Below are 27442 nucleotides of genomic sequence, written 5' to 3'. Positions count from 1 at the left end.
GGAATCTCCGGATTTAGGAAGGGAAAAGGGGCCCACAATCAACATTAAGCTGAAGTATGGATGGGGCAAGAGGGTGAAACAGTCGTGTCCCCACCTTACACCCACAATGCCTCCCCCTCCCCATGGTACTGGCAAAGAGAAACAGGTTGGGGGAACCATTTCCCAAAGTGTTCACCTCTAGGTAGCAGTAGAAGCCTCTTGCCTGAAGAGGAGGAAAAGGGTTCTGAAAGCAGCAAGCCAGAGGTTCACACAATCACTTACTAAAGTGAAATGAAGAGTTGGCACGGAAAGAGAAGCTGCTAAAAGAGAATCAGGAACAAAACCAAGGAACAAGGTGCCTACACAACATTGTGGGATGCAGCAGCATTGGCACACATTACATTGCCGTCTCAGACTTTCCATGGATCAAAAATCCAGGACAACACCGGGATGAGATGGATATCATATGGACACACCTAAGTTAATGGGGAGACAAACTGGTGCAAATCCACATTTTGCTCCTGTGTGGACAAGCCTGACATTGCATCAAACAAATGTCACCCTAGATGTTCTAGTCCATTTCCTCGTCTCTTTCCTTATCACAAAAAGTCCAGTGTTTTAGGAGGAAGTGGGCTTGTTGCACAAGAGCAAGCAGTCAGCTGTAATTTGTCTGAATGCGACTGAAACCCACCTGAAAATAGTGACAGTCTGGAAATGCCCTCAAAGCAAGTTCACAGCCCTCTTTTGGATTTGTCATGGTCCTAGCTGTATATAAAAGGTGCTCAGAGGTTACCATAAGAATAGTTTATTTGTGCTATTTACTAATACCTAAGCAGAACTGCTACAACTGATCCATCATACATAATTCAGATGACACTGGCAAGTTCAACCTCTGTGCCAAAGTAATAAAGAAAACAATATATGAAATACAATAAAAACAGCAGGTACTCAAAGCTTTGCTGTTGCCGTGGGCGCTGTGTGAAAGCTGTTATGAGCAGACCCCATAACATTCCTGCTCTCCAAACATGGGCTACAATAAGCTCACTCCAGGTTTTACAGCTGGCCCCTTGGGTATAATGGACAGGATATGAACAACTTGAAAAGTGTGTGTGTGTCTCTGTGCACACACACACTTCATGAGAGCGTGCATTGCAGGTATTGCAATCTTGGTCCATGGTGCAGAGCCATCCCTGTCCATAAATTGGTTTCTTAACTATGGCCTTCTAGCCTTCAGCCTCTGGAAGAGGCAATATGGAAGTTTTAATTGCAGGAACTGTCAATCAAGGCAATAAATTGGGCTGGTTCATGCCTCTAGCTGCATGATGAGGAAGCACCCTGGAAATTCATTCAGGATGCTTTAAACCATGAACACTTTGAAACCCAATACCACAGCCAGAACCTTTTGGGTCCATTTCAAAGAGCACCAGGAAGCTCTCTCTCTCCCTGCCTCTGGGATTCAGCACTCCTTTTGTTTACCTGTGAAAAACCCAATGGTAGGTTCAACAACTGTATCTAAAACATGCTTCTAGTTCCCAGGTAATGCTTCCTATATCCCACACCATTCTTTGCATCCTATATCCCACACCATTCTTTGCAAAAGCGACCATAGATTCATCAGGTGGTGGAGCTCGACAGAGCTTGCAAAACTGACATTGCCACAGGGCCTCTGCTAGCCACCAGAGCCATGAAATTGTATAGCTGCCTGAAGAAACTACCTTCTCCAAAACACACAGTGAAAGGAGTTACAGGAAAGCCGCATAGTAGTGAGTGAGAGGGATGGTGTAGGCCCACCGCTCAAAACTGGAGGCTAATCGTTTTCTTAGGTGCTTGGTGCAGCATCTGGAGACAGGCCGGCTAAGAGTCAGAGACACACAGAGCTTCCACTGCATCACTCAGGCCCTGATTCACTCCACCTACAGCCAGAAGGCAGTTTTTTACCACAATGTTAGAGCAGGCACATCGTGGGGTGGGCATAGGTGGAAGGCTCTCCCATTTGTTTTTTCCAGGATGAAAGGCCTCAGCTGATTCCAGTACAGTTGGTTGGTTTCCTAATAAGCGAGAAAACATGAAGACCATCAAGAGAATATGTGAGCACACACGGATACTTGATTGCACATGTCTACACAGCTAATTTAAACTAAGGATTTGTTTATAAAATAAACTACCAACCTTTGCTGCCTCTAGTGTGCATGTGTATATGTGTGCATTTGTGTGCATGTGTGTGCATATGTGTTTGTGTATACACACACATATGAATGATATTGATTGTGTTCATTTGCTCTACATGTTTATGAGGATGATAATTCAAGTTTGGTTTGGCTTGGTCTTAGCGTTCCAATGATCTTCGGCTCTCTCACTTTGGTTCTTCCTCATTTGTCCCCTTCTCTACTTCTACCCACCAATTCCCATCAGTCTCACCCAGTGTGGTCTGATCAGAGTGATGAAAGTTCTAGTCCAAAATATTGGGGGGGGGGGGACACTGCACTGTCTAGCACCAGTCTAATTCTTCATAAAACTCATGGAGTATGTAGGATTATGTCTACAAAATGCTCATACCACATTAGCATGCATGATCATTTTCTGTCTTTTTGTGCATAGAAAGGGACTTGAGAAGGGCCTCAAATATAGTAGCTGCCATCCTTGTAGCAGCAGTAATTTTATGGTAATATAGTTCCACAAGCTATAGAATAATGACTTCACACTGAAACAGGACAGGAGTCACCCTCACCTAGGCCTCCAGCTACGACAATTCTTCCTTTCAAGTAGCCGGATATGAAATCTGCCCGTCGTTTCTTCAGGAAGAATGAGCGCTCAATCTTCATCCAGCCCCCTGAAAATTAACAAGACCACCTGCTAAATAATCATGATTTCCCATTAATGTTCTGAAGCATTTGGATTCCTTCAGAGATAAATCAAGGGTGTGTTCTATAATCCTAAAATTGGGGAACTAAGAGAGGGTTTGGGGTATATGTGTCTGACTACAAGAATACTGGGCACGAACTGTTGAAGCAGTGAGGGTCCCAGAGCCAATGTACAACATACCAAGGAAAATGCCAGGGCTCTAAGGCCTCATCAAGGCCCACCACTGCTGATGCTTGGGTTTGGTCAAGCCCTCCCCTTTTGTCATTTGATTGGGAGCAGACAAGAGCACAGAGACTTGTGCAACTGAAAGCGCACTATAAGCACCTCAATTTCTCAAGAATGCAAGGCTGTGCATATACCCACTGCTGAACCACTGCAGAGGTAGGTAGCTGGAGGGGCCTCCCACTGAGGCATCTCACTAGTGGGGCCACCTGGTGACCCTTTGCCCAGGGCTCTCTAAAATCTGAAGCCAGGCCTGAGTAGCAGAATCTGACATTTTTGAAATTGATTCCCCACCCTGCATCTTGCCCTTAAGGCATGCATGCTGAAAAGCAGATGGTGACCCAGGAAGAACTCACCCTGTTCGATGTCAAACACATCCACGTTCTTCATAAACTTGGGCTGACGGTATAGCCTGCCCTGCCGCAAACCCCCCAGGCTGAAGATGTTGTTCTCTGCACACACAAAGCTGGAGAACGCTCGTTTGCTGGGGATGTTGGGGAATTTGGTCCACGACCTGGTCTCGATGTCAAAGACTTCAAAGGCATTCACGGCATATTTGGATTGCCTTCCTCCTAGGATGGAGAAGGGAGTATAGTGAAGAATGTGCAGCAACAACTGGAGCCATGGGGGTCTACTATTCTCTGGCCAAGCAGGTCTCTGGAGCACACAGCCAACCCTAATCCAAAAGTATACTGAAGCGATGGCAACGAGCCATAGAGTCTCTGCCCCCTGCAATTTACCCAAATGTAAAACACTAGACAGTGGCTGGCTCAAGGTCACATGGAGTTTCATGGCTGATTTAACCCTGGTCTCTCAGCTCCCAGTGCACTTAATAACTCTACACTTTATTCCACATTCTGGGGGGGGGGGAGATGTAGCAGGGATATCCAGGGAGATAGGGGAATAATATTTTCTCACAGATTTGGAGGTTTATGGGGTCCCTTGTTAACAGTCCTGTATGAAACCTTTAAGACAGCAATCCTGTACATACATATCATGGAGTAAACTCCCATGGAATTCAGTGGGGCTTACTTCTGAGTAATGTACAGTTTCAATGGCGTGAACCCTCCCCACTAGTAACAGTCATGGCAGGGGCCCCTTCTGAACAACACTTAAATGTGGAGTATTAACAAATTGGCAGTGTTTTAAGTGCCCACTGTTTCTTTGCAAAAAAGGAAGATAGGGAGAGAACCAGAATAGGATGGAGGCCATACGACTTATCTCCCAGCAGAGAAGCAACTGTGACAGTAGGGACCCCTGTGAACCGCAGGTGCTCTTTGTAAAATTATAAAGGTAGCTTTGCAAGGGAGGTGGGTGGGGAGAAAACAATGACAACTTGCCCACACCCCTGTGACCACTCATTTGCCCTTGCCCTGTGACCTCCAAGCAGTCCCTTTACAGGGCACCAGCTGCCACTATTCCTAGCTGTGAGGGCTCAGTAAATAAGGGGCCCCTTCTAGTCCAATCCCCTGCACTGCAGGAATCTCAACTAGATTATACATGACAGCAGGAAGGAGACTCTACCACCTCTCATGGACGTCTGTTCCACTGTCAAGCAGCTCTTACTGTCAGACAGTTCTCCCTAATGTTAAGTTGGAATCTCTTGCAACTTCAATCCATTGGTTTGGGTCCAAGCCTCCAGAGCAGGAGAAAATGAGCTTGCTCCATCCTCCATGTGATAGCCCTTTGAAGATGACTATCATCTCTTCTAGTCTCCTCTTTTCCAGGCTAAACATACCCAGCTCCTTCAACCGTTCCTCATAAGGCTTGGTTTCCAGACCCTGGATCATTTTGGTCTCTCTCCTCTGCACACGTTCCAAGCTTGCCGATATTTGTCTTAAACTGTGGTGCCCCAAACTGGACACAATACTCAAGGTATGGTTTGACCAAGGCAGAATAGAGTGGGACTATTTCTTCCCTTGATTGGTACACTATTCTTCTGTTGATACAGCCTAGAATAGCATTAGAGGGTTTTTTTGTTTTTGCTGATAGACAAACACTGTCCATCTTTGTTAGTTCAGTACATTTCACCCCACTCTCCAGTTCAGCTGGAAATGATTCCTTATGGTAAAGTAAACAAAAATAACATGGTTCCCTGCACAAGTTTCAAAATGCAATTTGATCGCCAAAGCACTCTTTACATCATGCATGGTTGCCACAGAGTACTGGTTCATTCAGAGAGTAGCATACAGAAAGTCTTCTCCTCATGCTTCTAAGTACAGTAGAGGCAATGGTCAGAAAGAAGGGAAAGAAGGTGATGGGTTGTAAAGAAGACCCATTTGGAAATTTAGGTATGCACAATTAAAGTGGATTAAAGCACTCTGTCATCCTAGTGCAACAAACATAAAAATGGACTTTTACAGGAAGTAAAAGTGATGGGGGAAAGCACTGAAAAGTGTTGGATGAACTAAAGGCTAATGGGAAGACATATAAACACATCCCAGAAAAATCAGGATGAATGCAAGATGAGTGTGCATTGTCATATAATCATCCTACCAACAGAACAGAACAAATGCTCAATGAAAACCAGACATGGCCTAACCAACACATACACTATGTTCTACCTTCACTCTTAGAGGAATTTGCATCTGAATATCAGTTTCTGAGAATCTCAGGTGGGCAGAGGGCTGTTGTGCTCATGTCTGGCATGCACACGCCCTACAGGCATTTGATTGGCCATTGCGAGAACAAGATGCTGGACGAGATGAGCCATTGGCCTGATCCAGCAGGCTCTTCATCTGCTCTTATGCTTTGTGCAAGCGAATCAGGATGAAGGCCCCCAAAAAGAGTCATTGGGAGGAACCCAATGGCACAAAAGCAGGGCCAGTAAAATGGTGCCCTACCCTGAGCCCTTGGAACAAGGCTGAAAATAGAACCTAACGGACAATACAAAGCTATTTATATAGCCAGAGGGTAAACAGAAAGGTCTTTTGGAAACAGTTATGCAAAAACAAAAAGGCATCTTGTAGCACCTTAAGAACTAGCAGATTTATTGTAGCATAAACATCCATGCTGATGCTGCCATAAATCTGTTAGCCGTTACAGTTCTACAAGTCTATTTTGCTTCTGTTGTTCTGCCATGGTCAGCTGGGGTAAACTATGAAAGGCTAAAAATAAAAGCCAGTGGAAGTCTGGCACCCAAGCCCTTGGTTGTCTTTTTTTTACCTTTGGATCCCTCCTAGAAGGAATATTTACAGTTTCTCAAAGTACATGTGCATTTGGGACAGTGTCATGCCAGGTTTAGTGGAAATATTTTAGCTCAAAGTAATAAAGTTCCATTTCTTTTCCTGCTTGTTTCTTTTAAAACTTTTTAAAGGCCATTAATTTCATTATTTTTAATTAATTTGATTAAAAACAAACAACCTTGATATATCTTTGTACTATGGATACTAGACCAAGTCAGGCTGTCTCTACTTCTGTTTAGCTTTGCTTTACACACAGAGAGCTGGGAACCAAAACACACAGGGTTTGAGCAATTTGCACAAGAGTCAGAAAATGAAATGGGAGCATAAGCAGTCCATTTGTGTGCCAAAGGGTATGAATTTACCTTTTGGATTTACCACAGAGTGCGGTAGTCCCCTCAGGCAGCAGATTTGAACCCCTTTAAACAGTGAACAGTTTGTGAGTATGTAAGCACACCACAGTCCGGTCAGGGAAAGGCCAACATCCTATTTTATTTTTTATTTATTGAATTTATCTCCTGGCCATCTTTCTGAAGAAGCCAGGGAGCAGCAAACTGCTCCACAATGTAAAAACAAAAGAGGAAAAGCAGTTAAAACATTCTAAAAATAATCTTGTGGTAATGAATTCTACAATTTAACTATGCTCTGGGTGAACAAATACCTCCTTCTGTGAGTGTCAGTCATGTCTTGCTTGCCCTTTAATTAAAAAATATTGTAAAGGCAGAGCTCTGTTCAGGCAACATTATTTTATCTCTCCTGTGCAATAAATGCAGCCCATGGTTTTAGGCATAAAAAATTGGACCTGGAGGCCCAGCTACAGAGCTGACATTGCTAATCCCAGACAATGCCTAGCACTTTTAGAGAGGTTATGGAAGAGAGCAGCTTCGAGAACTTCTGCAGGAGGGAGCATTAGGTGACTCTCCAGTCAAAGGAATAATGGTCAGAGGAATAGGCTGGAGGCTCATTCTTACCCAGCACATAGATCTTTGTGCCCCGTAGGAAGGAAGTTGCGGCATACCTGGGTGTGGGCATGGTTGCCAGCGACACCCAGATGTCCTTGAGCATGTCATAATGCTGCATGTAATTGTGAGGGCGAAGGTCTCCTCCCATTCCGCCAGCTGCATAGATTCTGTAGTCTGAAAAGGACAGCAAGAGAGAGGAAAAGCAAAAGGATAAATCCAAACAAGAATCTCAATTCTGCTTTATCACAGTAGTTCCTAAATAGGTTCCACAACTAAAAAAAAGTTGGGACACATTACTAGCAGAAATAGAAAGCAGAACTATCTCATTCCTACCCAAACTTTCATTTTTTGCCACATATTTCTACCCAAAGGATGGAAATATCACCCCAAAAGAGGAACTGCATCACCCCCAAACAAGGCAAAAGACCTTCATAAAATTAGGTTATGCTAATTCGAGTATCTTCAACCTTTTCAGACCTAGGAGTAACTTTTAGCCCAAACATGCATTCGGTCCAATTTCTTAATCTTTTACCATGTATTTGCATGGTGGTCATAATCCTGTTGAGAGCCACCTTGGATCAGGCTGCAACCCACCAGCTTAAGGCCAGTGTGCTAACTGATAAGAATGGATGCAAATATATATGCAGTTGCTATAATTAAAACACTGTCTTTCCAGTGGGGAAGACAGTGGCCAGGTGATCTGTGTGCTTCTTGAATATGCATTCCGGGTGCTACCTATTGATGAGCAGCATCTTCTAGTTCATTATTTTTAAACTGGACAACCCTTCAAATATAAGACTCTTTCAGATAAGAGTTTGGTCCTCTGGCAGCCCTCTGTAAAGCAAGGCACACGGCCACTTGAGATGGAAACCTTCCCTTCCCAACAGCAGTTCATCACATTGCAGCGCAAGACAATCTGGCAATGCTTAGAGTTGCTAAAGCAACTTGTCACAGGAAGCAAACAGATATGGGTGTCTTTGGTGGAGGGGAATATGTGGAGTTTGAAGCTCTACTATATAGAGGGAAACTTTCATACAGTGACCTGATGCTTTCACATCGCTTGTGCCCTCGATGATTTGTCCTTCAAGAACTGCAAAAGCAGTTCTGCAAAGCAAAAAAACCCCCACCAGGCTGTCCTACATTTGGCAGGAACACAGAACGTGCTGGCTGTATTGACATTTTTTTACAAGCAAAGAAGAGGTCACAGAAACAGATGGCGCGCTCCAATTACAAGGCAGCCTTCACAGCCCGTTCTAGACTGGGCTGCTGAAAATCACCAGATTTTACCCAAAGCATTTCAAAGATGGTCATTCCAACAACCAGTGTGCAAGGGTCAAAGCCAGGGCACACTCACAGCGTAGCAGAAATTGGCTAAGTGCTCCCCACTGGGCAGATCTGTTTCCAGGTAAGAAGAAATTTACTCCACCCTGCCCATCAAATTAATTAGGAGAAATGCAGTGGGGAGCTTCCCTAAAAGCCAATCCTATTTTTGCCACCAGTGCCTTTTAGAAAAAGAATCCTCCTTGCCTTTCGCCGTCACAGAGATCCCCATCGAGGCTTCCCGCAAGGAGTTCCTTTTCTTCCATTTGCCCTCGTCTATGTTGTACATCTCCACAATCTTCAAGGGTGTCTGGTTGGCTCCAACACCCCCAATCACCATTATCCTCTTGCCTAGTGTTGCTACAGCTACCCCAGCCCTGGCTGTAGGCATTGGGGGGAGAGAATTCCATTGGTTGGCTTCAGGGGAGTACACCTCAAAAGAGTCCATTGGGACACCATTGTCATCACAGCCCCCAATGGCATAGACCTGACCACCAGCCTCCACCAGGGAGCAATAGACTCTCCGGCTGGGCAGAGGTGCCAGAGTTTTCCACTGGAAGTCTTTGATGCTAGGCACATCCATCATGGGAGCAAGACGGCATCTGTTAGGCAGCTCGCTTGTACTGCAAAATGAAAGGATGCAAATCAGAGCAAATGTCATTCAGGCATAACAAAGCACATCAGAAACAGAGATTCAAAATAGTTAGAGGATGCCTCTGGGTAGTCAGAGTTTTGATTCAAGCACCTACTGGAAATTTAGGACTGCATAGTTTGGGCTTACTCACATTTCCTCTGGTCCTTTTGCTTAGCTCCAGGGAAAAGCGCTCTGAAGCACTCTGATTTAGAGCTAAAGAGTGGGTTTAGAGCTAAAGAGTGGGTGAAAGCACCCAAAAAAATCTGCTTGGGAGCATTGAAAGAACCCCCAGATAAGTGAGGGGAAAAGAGGTGAGATTGTTCCACCTGGCAAGCCAAAATAGTTGTGTTAACAGATAGCCTTGGTGCAACTTTGAATTCCTCCCTCCACATTTAGATAAGTGATGCGGAAATACTCTGCAAAGTGTGGGATAAATTAAAGGTCAACAGGAAGACATATAAACTCTGCCCAAGCAAATCAGGATGAATGTTCACTGTCACCAAACCTCCCTGCAAGCAAACAAATCAGGACAAATGCTCAATGAAAAAGGCTTCCTATTGTGTAAGCTCTTCAGGAAAAATGCTCCATAAACATTCATCTGGAATAGCCCAGAAACCGACATCTTAACAAGCAATAGATCACTGTTCCCGCAGCCATCAACAACAATATCCTATCACAGGCACACAAAGCGGTGCTCATACCTTTCACTGAGTGTCTGTTAATCTTCCATTTCTGCATCTGCTGGATCCTGATCCTAAATAAATAAAGGAAAGAAGTAACGGTAATAAGGTTGGATTCAGTCTCTGGTTTCTGCTTCTTAACAGGGACAATCAGATACGTCAGAGCCTCTCCTGCTCCCAAGGCCTTTGTCCCTTGAACTTTTTCCCTCTCAAGGGCCTCTCTTCCCAAATCCTTCTGTCTCCCTCTGGGTCTTCCTGGACCAGCTGCAGGAGACGCACCTCAATCCCATCCTCCATAACTTGGCTCTGCCTCATGCAGCAGCAGTGTGCTGAGCTGTAAGCCTGCTACAGAACAGCCCATTAGTTAGAACACAGAGTCACAAGCACCTATCGCAAGCCAAGCGATTATTTTTTGCTTTCTTTCTCTGAACAGCTGACAAGTATGTAAAAGAGGTGAATAAATTTAGATAGATGGAAACCTGAGTATACATATGGAGAGTGGCAGCTGCATTCTTCTCACCTGAACCTGAGCACAACACACACGTACACAGAAACCCAAAGCAAGGTTTCGTTACAGAACCAAGTTTTCTTTTTTAAAATTGAGCTTTCTTTAAAGAACTAGATAACTCTGCTTTTATATGTTCCTCTGGCCTCTTCCATGTATTACAGGTCTAATTTACTAAGGTCTAATTTAACCGTCACACACATAGGCCGAAATAAAGGTCTTGCTCCTGTAACATTGCAGGCAGTGGCACTGCAAAATTTAAAAGCTCCTTGCTGTGCAATGGTTCACAGTGTCTGATAGTCATCTACGTCTTCAGAACCTCCCTTGCCTCTTAGGGCCCCGCTAGGTAATCCCACCCCTCATGGGATGGTACCACCAGTGCTTCTTTTTTCCTTTAAAAAATGTTTAGGGGTACCCTCATTTTGATTCAAGAAAATCACAATTTTATAGTTCATATTGGGGAAAATAAATACAGTAAATGGACAAAAGTACAAAGATTCACAAAATGTTTCGGGGTATGTGTACCCCTGCGTACCCCCAGAAAAAAGCCCTGGGTACCACCCACTTTGGAAACCACTAGGTTGGAATGTGAATGTTAGAATGAAGATGATGAGGCCCCTAAGCACTGTTTTCATGGGACTCCCAGGAGCCTGTCCTGTTTACATGACGAGGATCACTCAACGTTGTTTCAGAGATTGTTGATGCTGTGCTCTTATCCCAAATCAATGTACCTTGTTCACATGGGCAGAAGATGTCCACATATTTTGGAACACTGACACACCATTTTATGGTTGCAGTGGATTTTGAATTCCCAGCCTCTTCCTGAGTTGACATGACCTTTTCCAATAGGAAGTATTCCCAATAGAAACTCCAGGTGTTTTAAGAGAGAGGGCTTTAATTCACATGTTTCTGCAAAGCAGGAGCCAGGCTATTTCTTTCCTTTGAGTGATCTTCCTTCAGACCCCTGAGCTCAAGGGAGCTTTGTCAGTTCCACTTGTTCCATCAACAACAGTAGGCAAATGACATTGACAAGACTAAAAAAGGCTTTTAAAGTCAAGGGAGATGAATGTTGCACAACCCAACCTGGAGGAAACCAAACAGGAACATTGCTTTGCACGTAACACACTTTGGTTTGTTTCATAAGAGCATAAGCAGAGCCTGCTGGATCAGGCCAATGGGCCCATCGAGTCCAGCATCCTGTCCTCCCATTGGCCAACCAGACGCCTGTGGGGAAAAAGCAAGCAGGACCCAGAAACCAGAATCATTCCTGCCTCCAACTGACCATTTCCCCCTGCTAGGAAAAGGCAGGAGTGAGGGAAGTGTGAAGTGGGCACTCCTGCAAGTGAATTGGTATATATTTGCCTTCCCAATGCTATTGGGATCTTGTTTATATTTTATTCATTTTTAAAAAATGCACACCTTTCCTCTCATGAGAAAACTCAAAGCAAATTGCAAAAGCAAATACATTATATCACGCATCATTCATGTATTAAAAAATATTAAAATATGAAGGGGGAAAATCTTTTCCCCAAATAGCCATCTCAAACCAAACCATAATGACAATATCCCCCCCACATCAGGGACGAGAGCTTCTTTCCTTTGAAGCAGGACAGATACTGGCATTACGTCATCTGTTATTATTCAGAAACAAATAAATACAATTGCAGCTCCTAGCTGTGCTGTGTCCTTAAGTCCCTGGGCACATTTTCAGCTCTCAGCAAGTGACAAGCTATCGAAAAATACCATAATGGCAAGGGCACAAATGTACAACCTCAAATGCAGAGCAGTTGGAGATCAGATTTTTCCCCAAGGCCTGTTTCCAAGTTATAGTGAAGCCAGATGATTATCATGTGGTAAGTTCCTAGGGTATGCATATAACTGCTTGAGAAGCTGGTAAACAACCTACCAAGCTAACACACTTATGTGCCCATTTTCATTGTGCAGTAGAAGGTTAACAATCTGCCCAAGGGGCTATATGCACTGTCAGTGCAATCCTATAAATTCCTACTTAGAAGTTAGCCCCAGTGACTTCAGTGGAACTTGTTCCCAAGTCAGTAAGTATAGGGTTACAACCTATACATTAATGGGTGAATATAAATGATCATTTACTATGAGGTGTTTTCATCATTCAATTGTTGCCTGTCTACCTCTGAAAACAGGGAGGTTATGGGGCAGGTTGAAAAAGGGTGGGTAATTATCATATGCCCCCAACTTCCCCTTTCCCAAAGCAGATATGGGGAAGCTGTGGCCCTCTGTGGAGTAACCTGTGGTACTCCAACTCCCATCAGCCCCAACCTGCATGACTAGTGGTCAAGGACGATGGGAGTTACAGTCCAGTATCATCTGGAAGGCTACTGCTTCCCCAACCCTGGCTTAAAATCTCCGTTTATTAAGTGGTGACTCCTGGTAGATACTCAAACATTATCTTCACCATCCAGCTATTAAGCACTATCATCATATACTTGGAATTCTTTCTTTCTGAGAAAAGCATAGTTTTCTCACGGGATTCACGAGCGTCTTATTCCATAAAGAGCTTTTAAGCCTAATGCTATGGCCTAGATTCAATTACGGTGATAGATCTGTCCCTGAAGCCAGCGGTACAACAAAACATTTTCCCCAAGTAGCTGCTTGCTCTTCAGTTTTTGCATCTTTTAAGCAACTTTTCCTTGGCTTTGAAGGCACCAGGCTACATGATAAAGTCAGGAGCTGAATTTCATGCTACATTTTTTTTTCTTTTTTAAAGACCCTGTTTCCAAACCTTTGCAAGCAGCGCTAAGCAAACGGACTGTCAGTGCAAGGATTCCCATTTGCACAATGGTGTTCCTCTCTTCTCTCCCCCCTGCCCCGTGCCTCATGCCCTCCCCAGTTCTGCTCCAGAGGGTTGGTGGAACCTCCAAAATAGATTTGGGGGTGCAAGTTGTAGCAACAAAGGACTTGGTGGTTGAGGAGATACTTCAACCTTTCTTGCTTGCCTATTTTCACCTGCAAATGCCCTTCTCCTTACCTAGGGTTTTTGTTTATTTTTTACTGTCCCTCTCCCTTCAGTCAAACCAGAGAAAGCACAGCTGCAGAGGAAAATGGCCTGGCAGGGCATATGAAGGGAGAACCTGAGGTATGGAGGAGGGTTAAGTTTCCCCTCTTGTATGCTGACCTCCCCTCCAAAATGCTTCACCCGACCCTGTGTTCATGTTCAGTGGCAAGAGTTGGCAGGTATAGTGTATAATAATTATACCCCAATGACACAGTCTTCAGGACACTTAACCAGGGGGTAATTCCTCATCATCTGCAACAGCACTAATGTGCAAGGAACCCACAGTGAGGCCAATTTCTTAGCTGAAATGGTTCTGCATCTTTCCGAAACTGGGACTCTGGCGCTGACAGTGTTTCTCAGTTGCGTGAATCAAGCAGCCGATGTGGTTTAATGTGAGTTTGTGCCTGACATTTTCTGACCTTGCAACAGAATGAACAGTTCCCCTGCCATGGCAACCACTACGTGAAGAAAAAGTCAGGCAACCTTTTTTCAAAGCCTGGGAAATACTGTGTGACGTAAACAAAAGGTTCAGGTGAAGGAAGAAATTAGCACAGGAAGCTGCCTTATACTGAATCAGATTAATTGGGCCCATCTAGCTCAGTACTGTCTGCACTGACTGGCAGTGGCTCTCCAGCATTTCAGTCAGGGACCCTCCTAGCTCCACCTCGAGATGCCGGGATTTGAACCTGGGACCTTCTGCATGCAACGCTGAGGCTCTTCTACTGAGCTTCAGCCTATCTGCATTAAGATACTTAGCAATTACTTGGGCTTCAGATAAATAGGAGAAAGTCCCAACACAGTTGTCCATCTCCCTTCTTTCTTCCATGGCTTTTGCTGAGGTCCTGGCTTGACCTCACAGTGGTACCTCAGGTTAAGAACTTAATTCATTCTGGAGGTCTGTTCTTAACCTGAAACTGTTCTTAAACTGAGGTACCACTTTAGTAATGGGGCCTCCTGCTGCCGCTGTGCCATTTCTGTTCTCATCCTGATGCAAAGTTCTTAATCCAAGGTACTATTTCTGGGTTAGCGGAGTCTGTAACCTGAAGCGTCTGTAACCTGAGGTGCCACTGTATTATTTTATTTATTGCATTTATACCTCATATTTCCTCCAAGGAACTGAAGATGGATAATAACAAGTTTCTCTCCTCCCCCCACCCACCCACATTTTATCCTCACAATAACTCTTGTGTGGTAGGTTAGGATGAGAGACTGTGACTGGCCCAAAGTCACAGATTGAGCTTTAGAGGGTTTGAACTTTGGTCACTCATATCCTAGTCCAACACTCCAACCACTACACCAAACTGGATTTGCCTTGCAACTTGAGTTTCCTGCCTGTTTGCTACTGGCACTAGGTAAGCAGGTAAATTATACGCAGGGCCAGATTTGAAGGGGGGGTCCTTCAGTGGGTCTGGTGGTGGGCAACAGGAGGGCTACAATAAGGCAGGGCAGCTTGGAGCCTCCATTTTAATTTCCCATAATGCCTCCAACAAAGCGTTACTTCAGGGCATTGTGGGAAATCAAGGCTATTCCCAGATGCAGCAATTCAGTGCAAGGGGTGCAGTACATGACCAGTGTTAGCACAGTTATAGGCTCTGCCAGAATGCTAAAGTTAAATCTGGGATATATGTCTAGACAGAGTTGGGAAGTCCGTGTTCCTCCCGATGTCACTGAACTCCAACTCCCATCAGCCCAATGCCCTCATCCAGCATGGCCAGCGGACAGGGGATGATGAGAATCGTGGTTCAACACTTAGATGGCCATTGGCTCTCCATCCCTGCTCAAGGAGAAAACTGAATAATACTGTGTGCAAAACTGCAGGCAAAATCTGAAGATATCTTGTAGATAATTCCACAGACTATGTCTGCCTACACTCAGTCCTGCTTTAAATTCTCTTGTTGCAATTCTATACCTTGACACTTGATTCTCTTTCCATATTTTTTTCTTCTTCTTCACAGTTATCATTTCCATGCTATTCTTAGCCTTAATTGAACTGGAAATTTTGGAGGAATGTGTTACACAAATCCAATTAAGGCAGATGAACCACTTTACCCAGGAAGAGTAGTTGATCTCCAGCTGTGTCTCATTAGCTGCCTTCTCAGTGCAGGACCTAAAAAGTTTTATATGATCAGCTAAGTTGATATATGATAAGGCAAGGCAGTGGTGATTGACCTATGATAGTAAGGAAGTGAATGATTTTGGTGGAACAACACAGGAAATTTAAATATTAATATAAGCAGGGTTAACAATCTGATGCAGAAACCACTAAATCTGCAGGACAAACTTCATGGTGACTGAAGAATTGACTGGAGTTTGCCAGTAAGAACAGACTGCTCTGTATACCATGTTGTTTTCAAACCCATTTAAGGAAGTCAGTAAGGGATGAATGGATCAATATTTCCATACTATCTCATTTTCTCAGCTGCTTGTTCAAAAGTTCATTTGTAATTTTTAAAACAAAGTTCATTTGTAATTTTGTGCACACATATTTTTGAATGTATTTCCTCCCCAAAAGTACACATTTTAAAATGCATTTTTTAATATATTTTTGAGCTGACAGTTGCATTGCGAAACTTGGAGAACTGCAGAATCCAAATTACGGCTGCGTTCTGATCCACACATGAGTCTGGGAGCTGCGGATCAGGTCAGCTGTTATCAGAACACACACATATCAAATTCCTCAAGCACCACTGGCCATTTTTAACATCAGGGTAAAAGCTGTTAAGTGGAGGAAAAGGGGATGTTTCACCCCTTTCCTGTTTTCCATTTTTCTGCACAAAAGTGTCCTCCTGCTGTCCCATGAGTTCCTGATATTTGTTTATCTTTCTTAAAAAAGCATCTGAAATCCTACCAACAGGAGGGAAAGCCGCTTATGGAATGATTTTGAGCAGAACAATGGCCAGCAGGGAAAGGTTTAAACATACACACATACGCCACCATTTCTAACCTCAAAATAGCCTCATCCTGAAGATGTTTTAAAAATGTCCAACAGCACTTTTTAAAATACATTTGCATGTAATGTGACATGTGCCCTCAATTGCCTTTCAATTCCAAATAAAATAAAATGTCTAGGGGAAAAGGCTGCTGGTTAGCAACCGTTGCTGTTTTTTATTGGTACTTAACAATGCAGTTCATGGCAAGAAAATAATTGTTTATGTTTTTTTGCACTGTGAGCTTCCCTAGAGTTTGCTTAAAATAACATACCTAGTGGGAGAAAACATGGCTCTACATCCTGCCAGAATAGGTTCATCTACAACAGCCTTCTCTAGGCTGGTATCCTCCAGATGTTTTGGACTACAACTCCCATCATTCCACACAGCATGACCAATAGTCAAGAATGATGGAAGTTGTAGTCCCACACATCTAAAGGGCAATGGGTTGGGACAGGCTGATCTGTAGCCTTGGCTTAAAGGTTTGCTGCACCCCCAGCCTGCTGTGAAGCATATCCACAAGTAGAATATCTACTTTTAATTTTTCTGTAAAGCTTGATGAAACTGAGGCCCAGAGTTTACATAATTTCAGGCAAGGTGAGGACATGACTGAGAATTTCCAATGTTGTTTTAATTCCAGTTTGTTTTGTTTCCCATGACGAACCAGAAAGTACCAATGCAGGCAGAAATGACGACTTCTGTCAGACAGCTATTTGTTGCCATCAAATTTGTTGCTCCAAATAATCTTAATTCTTTATTAGTTTTTTGGGACTGCTCCACCAGCATACTCCACCAGCTTCCCTCACCCACTTTGTGTCTACTGGATTTTCAAAATTATGATGGCGGGTATATAGCAGCAAAAAGTCCCATGATTATTTAAATACTGCACATTGATTATGCTCTAACCTTTCATGGGCTGCAGTCAGCTTCATCAGATGCATTAAGCATTTTCCTATTTTAAGCTGATACACACACACACACACACACACACACACACACACACGTAAAACTAAATGTAAAACAATGAGTTCAGAGGGGAATAATAAAAAAATACAATGTGACAATTATGTTGAATAATTTCAGTGACCATTCACAAAACAGTGTTGATGATAACACAGATAGCAGCTAATTAACTGAACTTCTTAATAGGTTGTAATTCAGCAATTTCATACTAGAGTCCCGTCCCCCCTTCGAAGTTGCTTTGTTTCAGAATGTCCACTAAGGTCCTGAGAGGCTGAAATGTCCCTCCCCACACACCCTGTTTCTGACTCTTGACCTTTCTGATGTCAGATCTGTAGCTACATCTCATGGTTAGCAGGGAGAGAGAGCTTAACCATGAGCCCTAGTTTGGACAACGTGCTAAACCAAACTTTGGCTTCGTTCAATGTGGCAGCAAAAACAACCAGGGCACAGCAAAGTAATTGTGATCTTCTTTCTATTCGTATGGTCTCACTAAGCTCAAATCTTTCTCCCTATGAACCACTTGAAAATTGCTGAGGGTCTGGGTGGACCACTTAATTATTTCCCTGCCTATTGTTAGCACTTGTGCTAATTGTTAGGACTGTGCTAGCTGCTATATGATTTTCAATTTTATTTTTCCAGACATGCTAAAGACCACCTGAACGAAGCCTGTAAACCAGTTTGGCTCAGTGTGTTGTGCAGAGTAGGCCAATATATCCCGCCCTGCTGTAAATAATTTGATGTGCAAACATATAAGGAAGGGGCACGGCTCAGTTGTAGGATACATGGTTTGTGTGCAAAACGTCTCAAGTTCTATCTCTACCATCTACTGTCAAATCGTATGAAAAAAGGAGAGCTGGGAAAGCGCTCTGCCAAAGGCCTTTGAGGGCTTCTGCCAGTCAAAATAGTCAATACTGGTCTAGATGGATAAAGGGAGTTGACTCAACACAGCAATTTCATATTCTCTCCCTGCAGCCGCCCACTTCACAAGACTGAAAGGAGCCAAATACCAGGTTTTGATGTCAAACAATGAATCCCACTAAGGTCTTTTACCCTAGCTAGGAAGCACCTCTTCCTACATCTCTTCCTCTTCTACTCTTTTGCATGACCTTTCAGAACAGTATGGGATTTGATGGTTTATTAACTTCCTGCCAGGGTGTGTTTGATAATCTAGGAAACACAATTCCTGCAGGAGAGAAATCATTTTGTTCTGGAATACCAAACCTTCTCCTCATTTCATTAGTATTTTGTTTCTTTCTTCCACACTCTTGATACCACAGATGCCTTTTGCAAGGTGAAAGGATTGTACTTTGTACAGAATTAACCATTTACTCAATTCACTTTCGGCATAATCTGGGCATAATGTTCATATAGCACCTGTCAGGATATCACATCCTCTTCTCTGACATTTAGAAGGCACTCAGCAGAGGATCAGCACTACGGCATGTCTTTCTGTTCACATAGAAGCACAACCTCACTTCCTTATAAATTGTTTCCTGCGCAATTGTATGCAGATGTGTGTGTTTTAAATTATTATATCTGACTTCACATATCCAGAAATATGTCATGCAGTCTCTTGGACCACTGCGGGAAGCAATAAATAACAGCACATTTGACACTTTATGATACAGCGCGACCTTAAGCTACGACACCATCAGAGGAATAACTCGACAAACTGACCCACATACTTCTTGTCAGTAATGATGATGATTAATCTCAGATTGCATCCTAAAAGCTGCGCTCAGGAGAAGGAAGCTACTCTCTATGCAAAACATACAGCCATGCAGACAGAAAGCAATGACCTCTAAAGACGCGTGGGATTTTTTGCTTGGCTGCCGAAGAATGTTTTAAGATAGTTTTATATTTATAGTTTTAAAAAGACAGTTCTGACAAAACCAGGCTCTTTCTTGGAGGGGGAGGGGAAATCAAGTTTAACACAAGAATTCTTACGTAGCGTAAGTCTGATTTTTTATTTCTCTCTCTCTCTCTCTCTCTCTCTCTCCCTTTCCCTCACCCCCTCCGATCTATTTAAATGTAATTACTCACATACATCTGTGATCTCCGTTCCCTGGAGGCTGTAGTCCATGGTTATGGAGGAAGGAAACCCAAAAGAGATGACGGCTGTATGTTTGCAAAGGAGGAGCCGGGCAAACGGATCGCCCAGCTGCATCAAGCCAACTCTCATAATATTCACTTTCCTCTACAGGAGCTGAAATACAATCACGTGCAGAGGAATCCCCGTCTGCTGGAGTGACCTGTATTTTCTCAGTTGCCTAGAGTCAGCTAGAGGAGAGAGTGTGTGTGTCTCCGCACTGGATTATAAAAGCCAGAATAAGCCTTTTATGGCTCCCATGCTTGCACAGGAAGTTTTCCAACAGCCTCTCGCGTGGCGAATTGCAGGGAGGGAGCGGGGCTCGGTTGAAAATGCAAGGCAGGGATGGGTGAAAATGGCAGAAATTCTGATGAAGGCATAGGAGGTATTTTCACATGCCAAGAAGTGCCTACAGGCAGCCTTGGCATAAACTCAGATATTCCAAGTGATAACAATGGTGTTAATAATATCTGCTTACATCAGTTACTTTTGTCCCAACAAATCCATTCATAAAATCAAATGGTTTTCTACTCCTGCCTTTGCCCCGATTGCCTGGGAATAATTATGCCAACTGTGCTCAAATGATGCAAACTGTCCACCTGCACTCCACAGTGACTGATGCACTGAAGACGTAAATCACAATATTATTATTTTAACAGCAGCAGCATTAGGGTCATGGCACAAGCACCCCTAGCAAACATCAGTCCTTCCCTTTCCATAACAAGCAAATCACTGCTATACAGTTGTGATCTCTACTTCTTCAGTTTCATCTCACAGACCTTTGGCTCATAAAAGCACCATAAGAGCACCACTGGATCATGTCAAAGGTTCATCCAGGTCAGGATCCTGTCCCTGCCATGGCCTACCTGATGCATCTGGGAAACCCATAAGCAGAAAACAATCACCATAGCAATCTCAGATGCATACTGCCTCTGGCATGGGAGGTGATATGCTGCCATTGCGATTAGCAGTCATTCATACTTATCTCCTGTTATTTTGTCCAATCCCCTTTGAAAGCTGTCCAAGTTGACTCCAAATGTATCTGACTAGTGATGATAATGCAGACTCAACAATAAGCCACCAACATGCTCCTCTTGTATTACTTTGCCAGAGCCACCCGAGCTCCTTTGACAGGCTCCCTCTCCTTCCCAAAGTTCTCCTCCACCTTGGTAGGCACACACAGGTAGTCGGTAGGGCTCAGAAGCTGTGTTGCATGATGGCAATCCCTGAGGCTATGGGTGGCCTAAGATACATTCCCCATCTTCCTCCTTGGTTCACAGCTCCTGGCCACTTGCAAGTCTTGCAAGGAAGTGACCGATACACAATGCAGCACTGAACATGCCTGCAGTGCTGTCAACCACCTCTTGGCATCCTCATCCAAGGGTTGGGGCTCCTATGCCCCAAGATGAAGCAAGGCATGGATGGAAAGATCAGAAGAGCCAATGGGTGGCATTTGGTACTGTGACATATGAGCCAGTCTCACTATACAGTACATGTTCCTTTTTCCACCACAAAATGAATCAAGACAAAAATATGGGCCCTGCTAGGCATGAATGGCGATTGAAAACAAATGCCTTTTTAAAAAAAGAATTCATATGCCGAGCCAAGTACAGTATATCGGCTTCTCAATATATGTTGGCAAGACACGCTGCCATTTGCACCATGATGATGATACAAAAAAATACCCGTTCTGCATTTCCCTCCTCAAGCCATATTTCATGTAAAAAGAAATAAAAATGAACCAATCTTGAATATGACACCCTCTGTAATATGGACTGTGTGGGTGGGGAATACCAATTTATATACTGACCTTTTGACTGGTATTTCAGCTTTCCCGCCAGATACTGCCCCTATATGGTAAATTAGAATAAGCTGCAATGCTTTACACCTGGGTGTAATGTCAATGAAACTTGCTTCGGAAAGACGTTATGGGATGGTGCTCTTAAGACAAATGCTTGCAGTTGGTTCTGTTGTAGATCATGAAATCACAGTCAAATAACCAAGCAGCCTTCAGCTATTGTGTTCACTTTTTGCATTTGGTGAATCCCCATTGGCATGGATACAGTCTACTCTATGTTTGTCTGCCACAGCTGAGGGATAGGAGAATTTGTCGCATTTGGATCGGATTGCTTCAAAGATAGACTTTATGAGGCTATAACACTCAAGTTAACTGAAATAGCTGAGTTAACTTACGATCAGAAGAAAGCAATGTTTATCTTTTGCAATTTGACCTCCATTCCTCAAGGGGCATAGTCTCCTGCTGAGACTCAGCAAGCCTTTCTCCCCAGTGCATATGTATTTCCCTTTTGCCCAATACTAAGTAATAATATTATACTTATTATTATGCATAATAAGTGATTGATAGCAAAGATTTCATGGCACTTACTCAAATTATCCACACAGCAGTTACTATTTTGAAGATAATGGGAAAACGCTGAACCACATTTAAGGAAAATATTAGAGCAAGCCTTTTATTCAGGGAATTCTGCACTGGCAGCTTTGTTAAAAACCTGTCAATGTACGTAAGTGCTTGTGACTGAATGTAAATAGATTTCGTGGCAGTTTTAAGTGATGACTGAGGGCCAGAGGTCAATGAATGGATAGGGCTGTGGGTCAGTGGTAGAGTATCTGCCCAGCATCTTTAGGGCTGGCTGAGATCCCTGTCCAAAATCCTGGAGAGCTGCTGCAAGTCAACTGAGACAATGCTAAGCAAGATGGACCAATGGTCTGGCTCAGTATAAGGCAGCTTTCTATATTTCTGAAGGGCTCCCATCTGATGGCTGCTTTTAAGCTTCCCCTTTTACAGCTGCCTCCTGTTAAGTTATTCATATACAGCTTTTCACTATGCAGCCTAGGAAATATTCTGCATGCCACTTACGATATGGAGGTAGAGGGTAGGGATACATCCAATTCTGACTGGGCTGTGAACCAGAATGTCCCTGGTTTGGATGTCACCCATGCTGTGAACTCACTAGCGGCATTAAGAAAGCCGTTCCTTGCCAGCACCACCACATCTACAGTATGGGGATAAAATTAACCTACTAGTTTACATTACCACAAAAATCCTTACAATCTCCGTTCAAACTGGAGAGGGGTGAGTTCTCCCATGCTCACTTTGGTTTCTCTTGGGACTTAGATTATTTCTTCTGAGGGAGGGGATAAATGGCATTTTCTAAGTCAATCTGAAGACTGCTCTGTACTGAACGGTTGTGACTTTGTACTGTTATTTAACATTATTATAAAAACTGAAATAGATACTTAAAAAAAAGAAAGAAACTGTTTGCCCCACCCAAGCCCCAAGAACACACTCCCTGATTCCCCTGACTTCCCTGGCAAGTGGAGGTGGCAGCAGGATCTGCAACAGCAGGTGTGGGAGGAGAAGAGGGTTTCCCCACCTCATTTGTCACTTTCATGCACTGACGGTAGTTCTCTCAAGCACCATCAGTCTCTGCTCTCAACTGTCTTCAGTGACCATAGAGGGAGAGAGATGGGGGAACAGGGCATCTCCACCAACTCAGGAACTTTTGGCTCCTGCTCTTAACAAAACTTTTTCATCCCAGCTAGTGACTGCAAGAGCTTTATAACTGAGAACTAGTACCCCTTCTCCCCTCCCCATCTCTTTTCCTTTTGTGTCATGCATTTCAGCTTGTAAGCCTGGGGGCAGGGCTTATCTTGTGCTACTCACATCTGCAAGCTGCCCGAGGAGCCCTTTTTGGCTGCAGAGCAGGATAAAAATGAGTACGCTGAAAATGTAACGAATACACTGAAAAATGGAAGTGGAAATAGTTTTCGTTCAGCCCAGCAAGCAGCAGAGTAATCACGTTATACTGTGACTTTCCGGGTGTTATTGGACTCTAACTCCCATCAACCTCTGCCAGCATGGGAGTTGTAGTCTAGGAATATCTGGAGCTGCCCAGGTCACTTGGGCCTGCATTTAAAACACACTATGTGGTAGCTTTAAGGGCATGGAGACAGGGCAGTATATGGTCTCTGATCACTGGGTAAGTCCAGCATGACCATTGTTGTGACCACTTTCCCCACCTGCCACAGCTTGTCTCCTGAGTGTTTTTAAGAGGGTGGTCATACATCAACACAAGGTCAGATGCTATAATAAACTATTACCACTCTGCAGTTACAGTTGCCAAGGGGCAACTTTTTAAAGGAGCTAATATAACACCAGATCTCTTCTGTTTTCTGCCCAGTGAGGCTTATTTGTTTGCAGAGTTCAAAACAGAGCTGCTCTGCTGTTGTTTTTTAAAAAGAAAGCAGGTCATGAAAAATGTGCAAGTCAATAAGCAAGATGTCTGCAGCACTTTCCATGCCAGGGCAACCTTCCATCCCCTATTTTAATCTCCTAACTATCCAAAGGGAGGATTTAATTTGCATACAAATAGGATGTTTAGGAACCGAACCAATCTAATGTTAAAATGCTAATTAAAGTGAGTGCATTTGCCACTTAAGAAATAAAATTTAAAAACTCTCCAGCTGCATTTAGGCAGGGTAGATTGTACTGTTTTGATGTTATTGACACTACAGTCCTGCATGGGCTTATGCAGGCATATCTGTGCAGATACATAGATATGCATAAGCAGGTGGTTATACATATCACATGCACACTAAACGGAATGACTACTCAAGAGTTGTGTGCATGCACATTGGAGCCTCATACACTAGCCAAAAGAACATTAAATTGGAGTGAACCTCTTTATAGTTGTTGCTAAAAGCCTGAGCTGGTCTGAAATACAAAATGACTGGTGTAAATGGGTACAGTGGTGCCCCGCAAGACAAATGCCTCGCAAGACGGAAAACCCGCTAGACGAAAGGGTTTTCCGTTTTGGAGGTGCTTCGCAAAATGAATTTCCTATGGGCTTGCTTCGCAAGACAACAATGCCTTGCGAATTCCTGCGGGTTTTTTTCCTCCCCCCCCCCTTTTTCTAATCCGCTAAGCCGCTGATCAGCTGATCCGATCAGCAGATAAGCCGCTAAAAGCCGCTAATAGCGCTAATCCGCTAATCTGTCAATGGGCTTGCTTCGCAAGACGAAAAAACCGCTAGATGAAGAGAATCACAGAACGGATTCTTTTCGTCTTGTGAGGCACCACTGTATCTCTATTTAAATTCTGAGTTGTCTTTCGGCATAGAATTCAAGGCAGCATCAGGACTGCTGGACAGCTCCTACAGACAGACCATGCCAAGAACTGAGGAAGCAAAGTCTCTTGTGGACTCTTGTCCAGGACCAGGGCTGAGAAAGCTCTGGACAAGATGCTTTCCTGTGGACCTCTCAGGAAGCCCACCCACTCATGCAAGGATTGATAGGGAACAGGGAAGAAAACTGGTGTTTTCTTTCTCTTAGGAAAAGGTGGAGATATTCCTGCTGCAACCCACCATATGAAGATGCAACTCACCAGTTTTCTTTTTGGGTACTCTGAACAAGCACTACAAGGGATGTTGTAGGAAGGAGTAACGCCAAGTTGCTCAAGCCGCCAAAACTTGTACCATTTATAATCATTATTTACAAAAGTACCTCTCCCACAGATGAGCAACAGTGTACACTTGTCTCACCAAATTCCTATTTGAGTTTGAATGAAATTTCCCACCTGCTGAAGAGAGTGGAGGGGGGGAGGGAAGATCCTGGATTAGTCCCCAGAGATTTGTCAGAAAAAAATTGGATTAAAAAAATAAATAAGCAAGAACAGCACATTGTAAGCACCAGATTAAGATTTTAGAAGGTGGACAAAACACCCATAAGAAGATTAAACATAACAGAATTTTCCCCAAAATGAAATGTAGGACTTAATGTCTTACCACCACCATCCCATTCAGCCTACCAACCACCAGGATATGGTTTTTGCATCCCCATTTTATTTAACACGCACTGTGTTATGCTCCATGAGTATGGAGGTATCCTTCACAAAGAATTGCATCTTACCCTATAAGCATATAGGCACATGCTCCCACATTTTCTCAGTCCACTTCATGCATCTGATGAAATAGGCCATTGCCACAATCAACTGCTCGGTTTATATCATAGACTCTATAAGAAGCTGTGGTCATTGTTATCCCTAGCATCATAGAATTGGAAGAGACCCCAAGGGCCATCCAGTCCAACCCCCTGCAATGCAGGAAATAAACATACTGTGCAATAAAAATGCTGCTCCATTATTTGCAATGGACGGATGACCTCTCCTTACCTTTAGCCATACATGCGGTTGAAAACCTGGCACAAATGGAAAATAGAGAGAGGCTGGTGTAAACACATACCAATGGCATCCTCAAAACCCCATCATTGTTAAGCTGTCAGTAGGTCCAGAAATCATCCCTGCACCTCATACAAAAAAAGGTCTGCCCAATTTCCCAGCATCTCAAACTATAGGCCACACATGTGAGTAAACTTGTTAGCAGGGTCTAATTTGAGCAGATGCTAAAGAGAATTTATATCCCTTGCCTTCCTAAGAAGCGAGTTCACCTCACTGAAAAACAGATAATTAAATCTTACAGTCATTTGCGTCAAGGGCAACAGTTTCTGAGAAGATTCGTTTAAATGGGCTTACCTTACCACTGAGAAGGCAGGACCCCAGACTATCAACTGGAAAATACAAAAGAAGGGACATATCAAGGGTAGGGAGGTTCTGGATGAAGGACTGAATTGCAGAGGAAGACGATAATCTCTGTCACAATACAAAATCCAAGGTGTACAGTATGTGCACGGTTAATGATTTCCCTGGCGCTCAGCTCAGAGCTGACAAGCTGTATACGAATTGACGCTTCAGAGCCATACTTATATAATACGAGGCTCTCAATACAAAAAAAGGAGGTGGGGGCAGAAGTTGGCTTTGTCTAGCTGGTCCGTTTGAAAAGGCCACACACACACACACACACACACACACACACAGCCAAACGACAGTCTCCGGAGCTTCCTCTACCCTGACGGCTGGGGGAGGAGGGGGGAATGCTGCTTTGTGTACAAAGAGAGATGCAGTTAATGCCATGGAAACAACCCCATCAAAGAGATTTAAGGAGTCAGACCGTTGCAGACTGTTGAAGGGGGGGTGGGGACAAGATGTTTGTGGCAGAGAGAGGTTTGTGCAGCAGCTTATTAAGCTGAAATATAATCGAGAGAGCTGTGCACAGCTAAAAGGGCAGGCCTTCTGGACTCCAGCTGCTGCTTGGAGTCTTGCAGATGGGCTTTGCTTCCTCGTGACACTGAGGCAGAGCTAAATGTGTTGCAAGATGCTCCCGTTACACAAAAAGGGGTGCGGCAATCACCACAGCTAGCCCTTGTAAAACAGGCCGTGGGCAAAAATCTATGGATTTCTGAATATTCAGATAAAAATGACAGATAAATTTAAGCAGCTGTGGTGTAAAGGCAAAGCACACAGCTGTGAGGATTTTTTTTTTACAGGCATCTGTTTCCATGGGAACAAGAGCGGAAAGGTTCTTGGGACTTGTAAATTAAACATGGCTTGAACGCTGCATGCTGCATATTCCTTTCCCCACAGAATATGCTGCATTTGATGGTACAGCTGGCTTCTGGAGTAGAACGTGTGCCATTAACAGAGAATGTCCATTTCTCCTCCCAGTTGCCACTATGTTAAACGCACACACATGTATCTGCCACTTCTGCCAAAAGCAGTTAGCTTACCACACCTTGCAGGATTGTTGTGAGGACTATTGAATAATATATGTGACATGATGTAAACATTTGAAATGCACTATATGAAAGCTATTTATAACCATCTTGTGGGCAGGTCTATATTTTAAGTGAAACAAGACAGGTTGCATTACATTTCCACCCCAAGCATCCTCCGAGGAGCTCAGGCTGGCCTACCCCACAGGGCTACTGTGAGGCAGGTTACGTTGAGTAGCTGGGATGGAAAGGAAGCGAAGGAAAGCAATATGTCTTGCTTTGCTGTCTCATAACAATCCTGTGAGGTACACTAGGCCGGTCCAAGTTCACCAGTGAGCTTCAAAGCTGGGTGAGGAGTTGAACATGTGTCTCCACAATCCTAGTCCATCACTCTTAATAGCTACACCACATGAGCTTTCTCATTCTGGAGCCATGCATCTGAAATGAGACAGGAACTGTG

At 43.8% G+C, this 27442-nt stretch overlaps 1 protein-coding gene across 5 annotated transcripts; it reads right to left on the bottom strand.

Moving 5' to 3' along the window:
* Nucleotides 1-768: 768 nt before the first annotated feature.
* Nucleotides 769-26220, bottom strand: KLHDC8A (kelch domain containing 8A). Of its 5 annotated transcripts, none has more exons than XM_083510873.1 (7): nt 25907-26220; nt 9863-9915; nt 8735-9150; nt 7217-7381; nt 3420-3635; nt 2708-2809; nt 769-2027 (listed from the first exon to the last, which is right to left on the bottom strand). In XM_083510873.1, the coding sequence occupies exons 3-7, from the start codon at nt 9111-9113 to the stop codon at nt 1834-1836; spliced, it is 1056 nt and encodes a 351-aa protein (XP_083366999.1). In that variant the 5' UTR covers nt 9114-9150; nt 9863-9915; nt 25907-26220; the 3' UTR covers nt 769-1833. The 5 variants fall into 5 exon arrangements, with proteins under 5 accessions (XP_083366999.1, XP_083367002.1, XP_083366998.1 ...); XM_083510876.1 differs by having other exon boundaries at nt 25912-26220; XM_083510872.1 differs by lacking the exon at nt 25907-26220 and adding an exon at nt 19311-19624.
* Between the last annotated feature and the right edge of the window lie 1222 nt (nt 26221-27442).

Source organism: Podarcis liolepis (genome assembly GCF_965112155.1).
Source record: "Podarcis liolepis genome assembly, chromosome: 6".
In the NCBI taxonomy this organism is placed as follows: Eukaryota; Metazoa; Chordata; class Lepidosauria; order Squamata; family Lacertidae; genus Podarcis; species Podarcis liolepis.
Note: the sequence above shows the minus strand (reverse complement) of the source record. Positions and strands in the feature narration are given on the sequence as shown.

What these genes read in the sequence shown, in the direction of transcription:
- KLHDC8A (XM_083510873.1), bottom strand. Translation starts at nt 9,113, where the DNA reads ATGATGGATGTGCCTAGCATCAAAGACTTCCAGTGGAAAACTCTGGCA. An exon ending in GATCTCTGTGACGGCGAAAG is followed by an intron (nt 7,382 to 8,734) that starts GCAAGGAGGATT and finishes TGTCCTTTTCAG; the next exon opens with ACTACAGAATCTATGCAGCT. An exon ending in TGTCGTAGCTGGAGGCCTAG is followed by an intron (nt 2,028 to 2,707) that starts GTGAGGGTGACT and finishes CTCGCTTATTAG; the next exon opens with GAAACCAACCAACTGTACTG.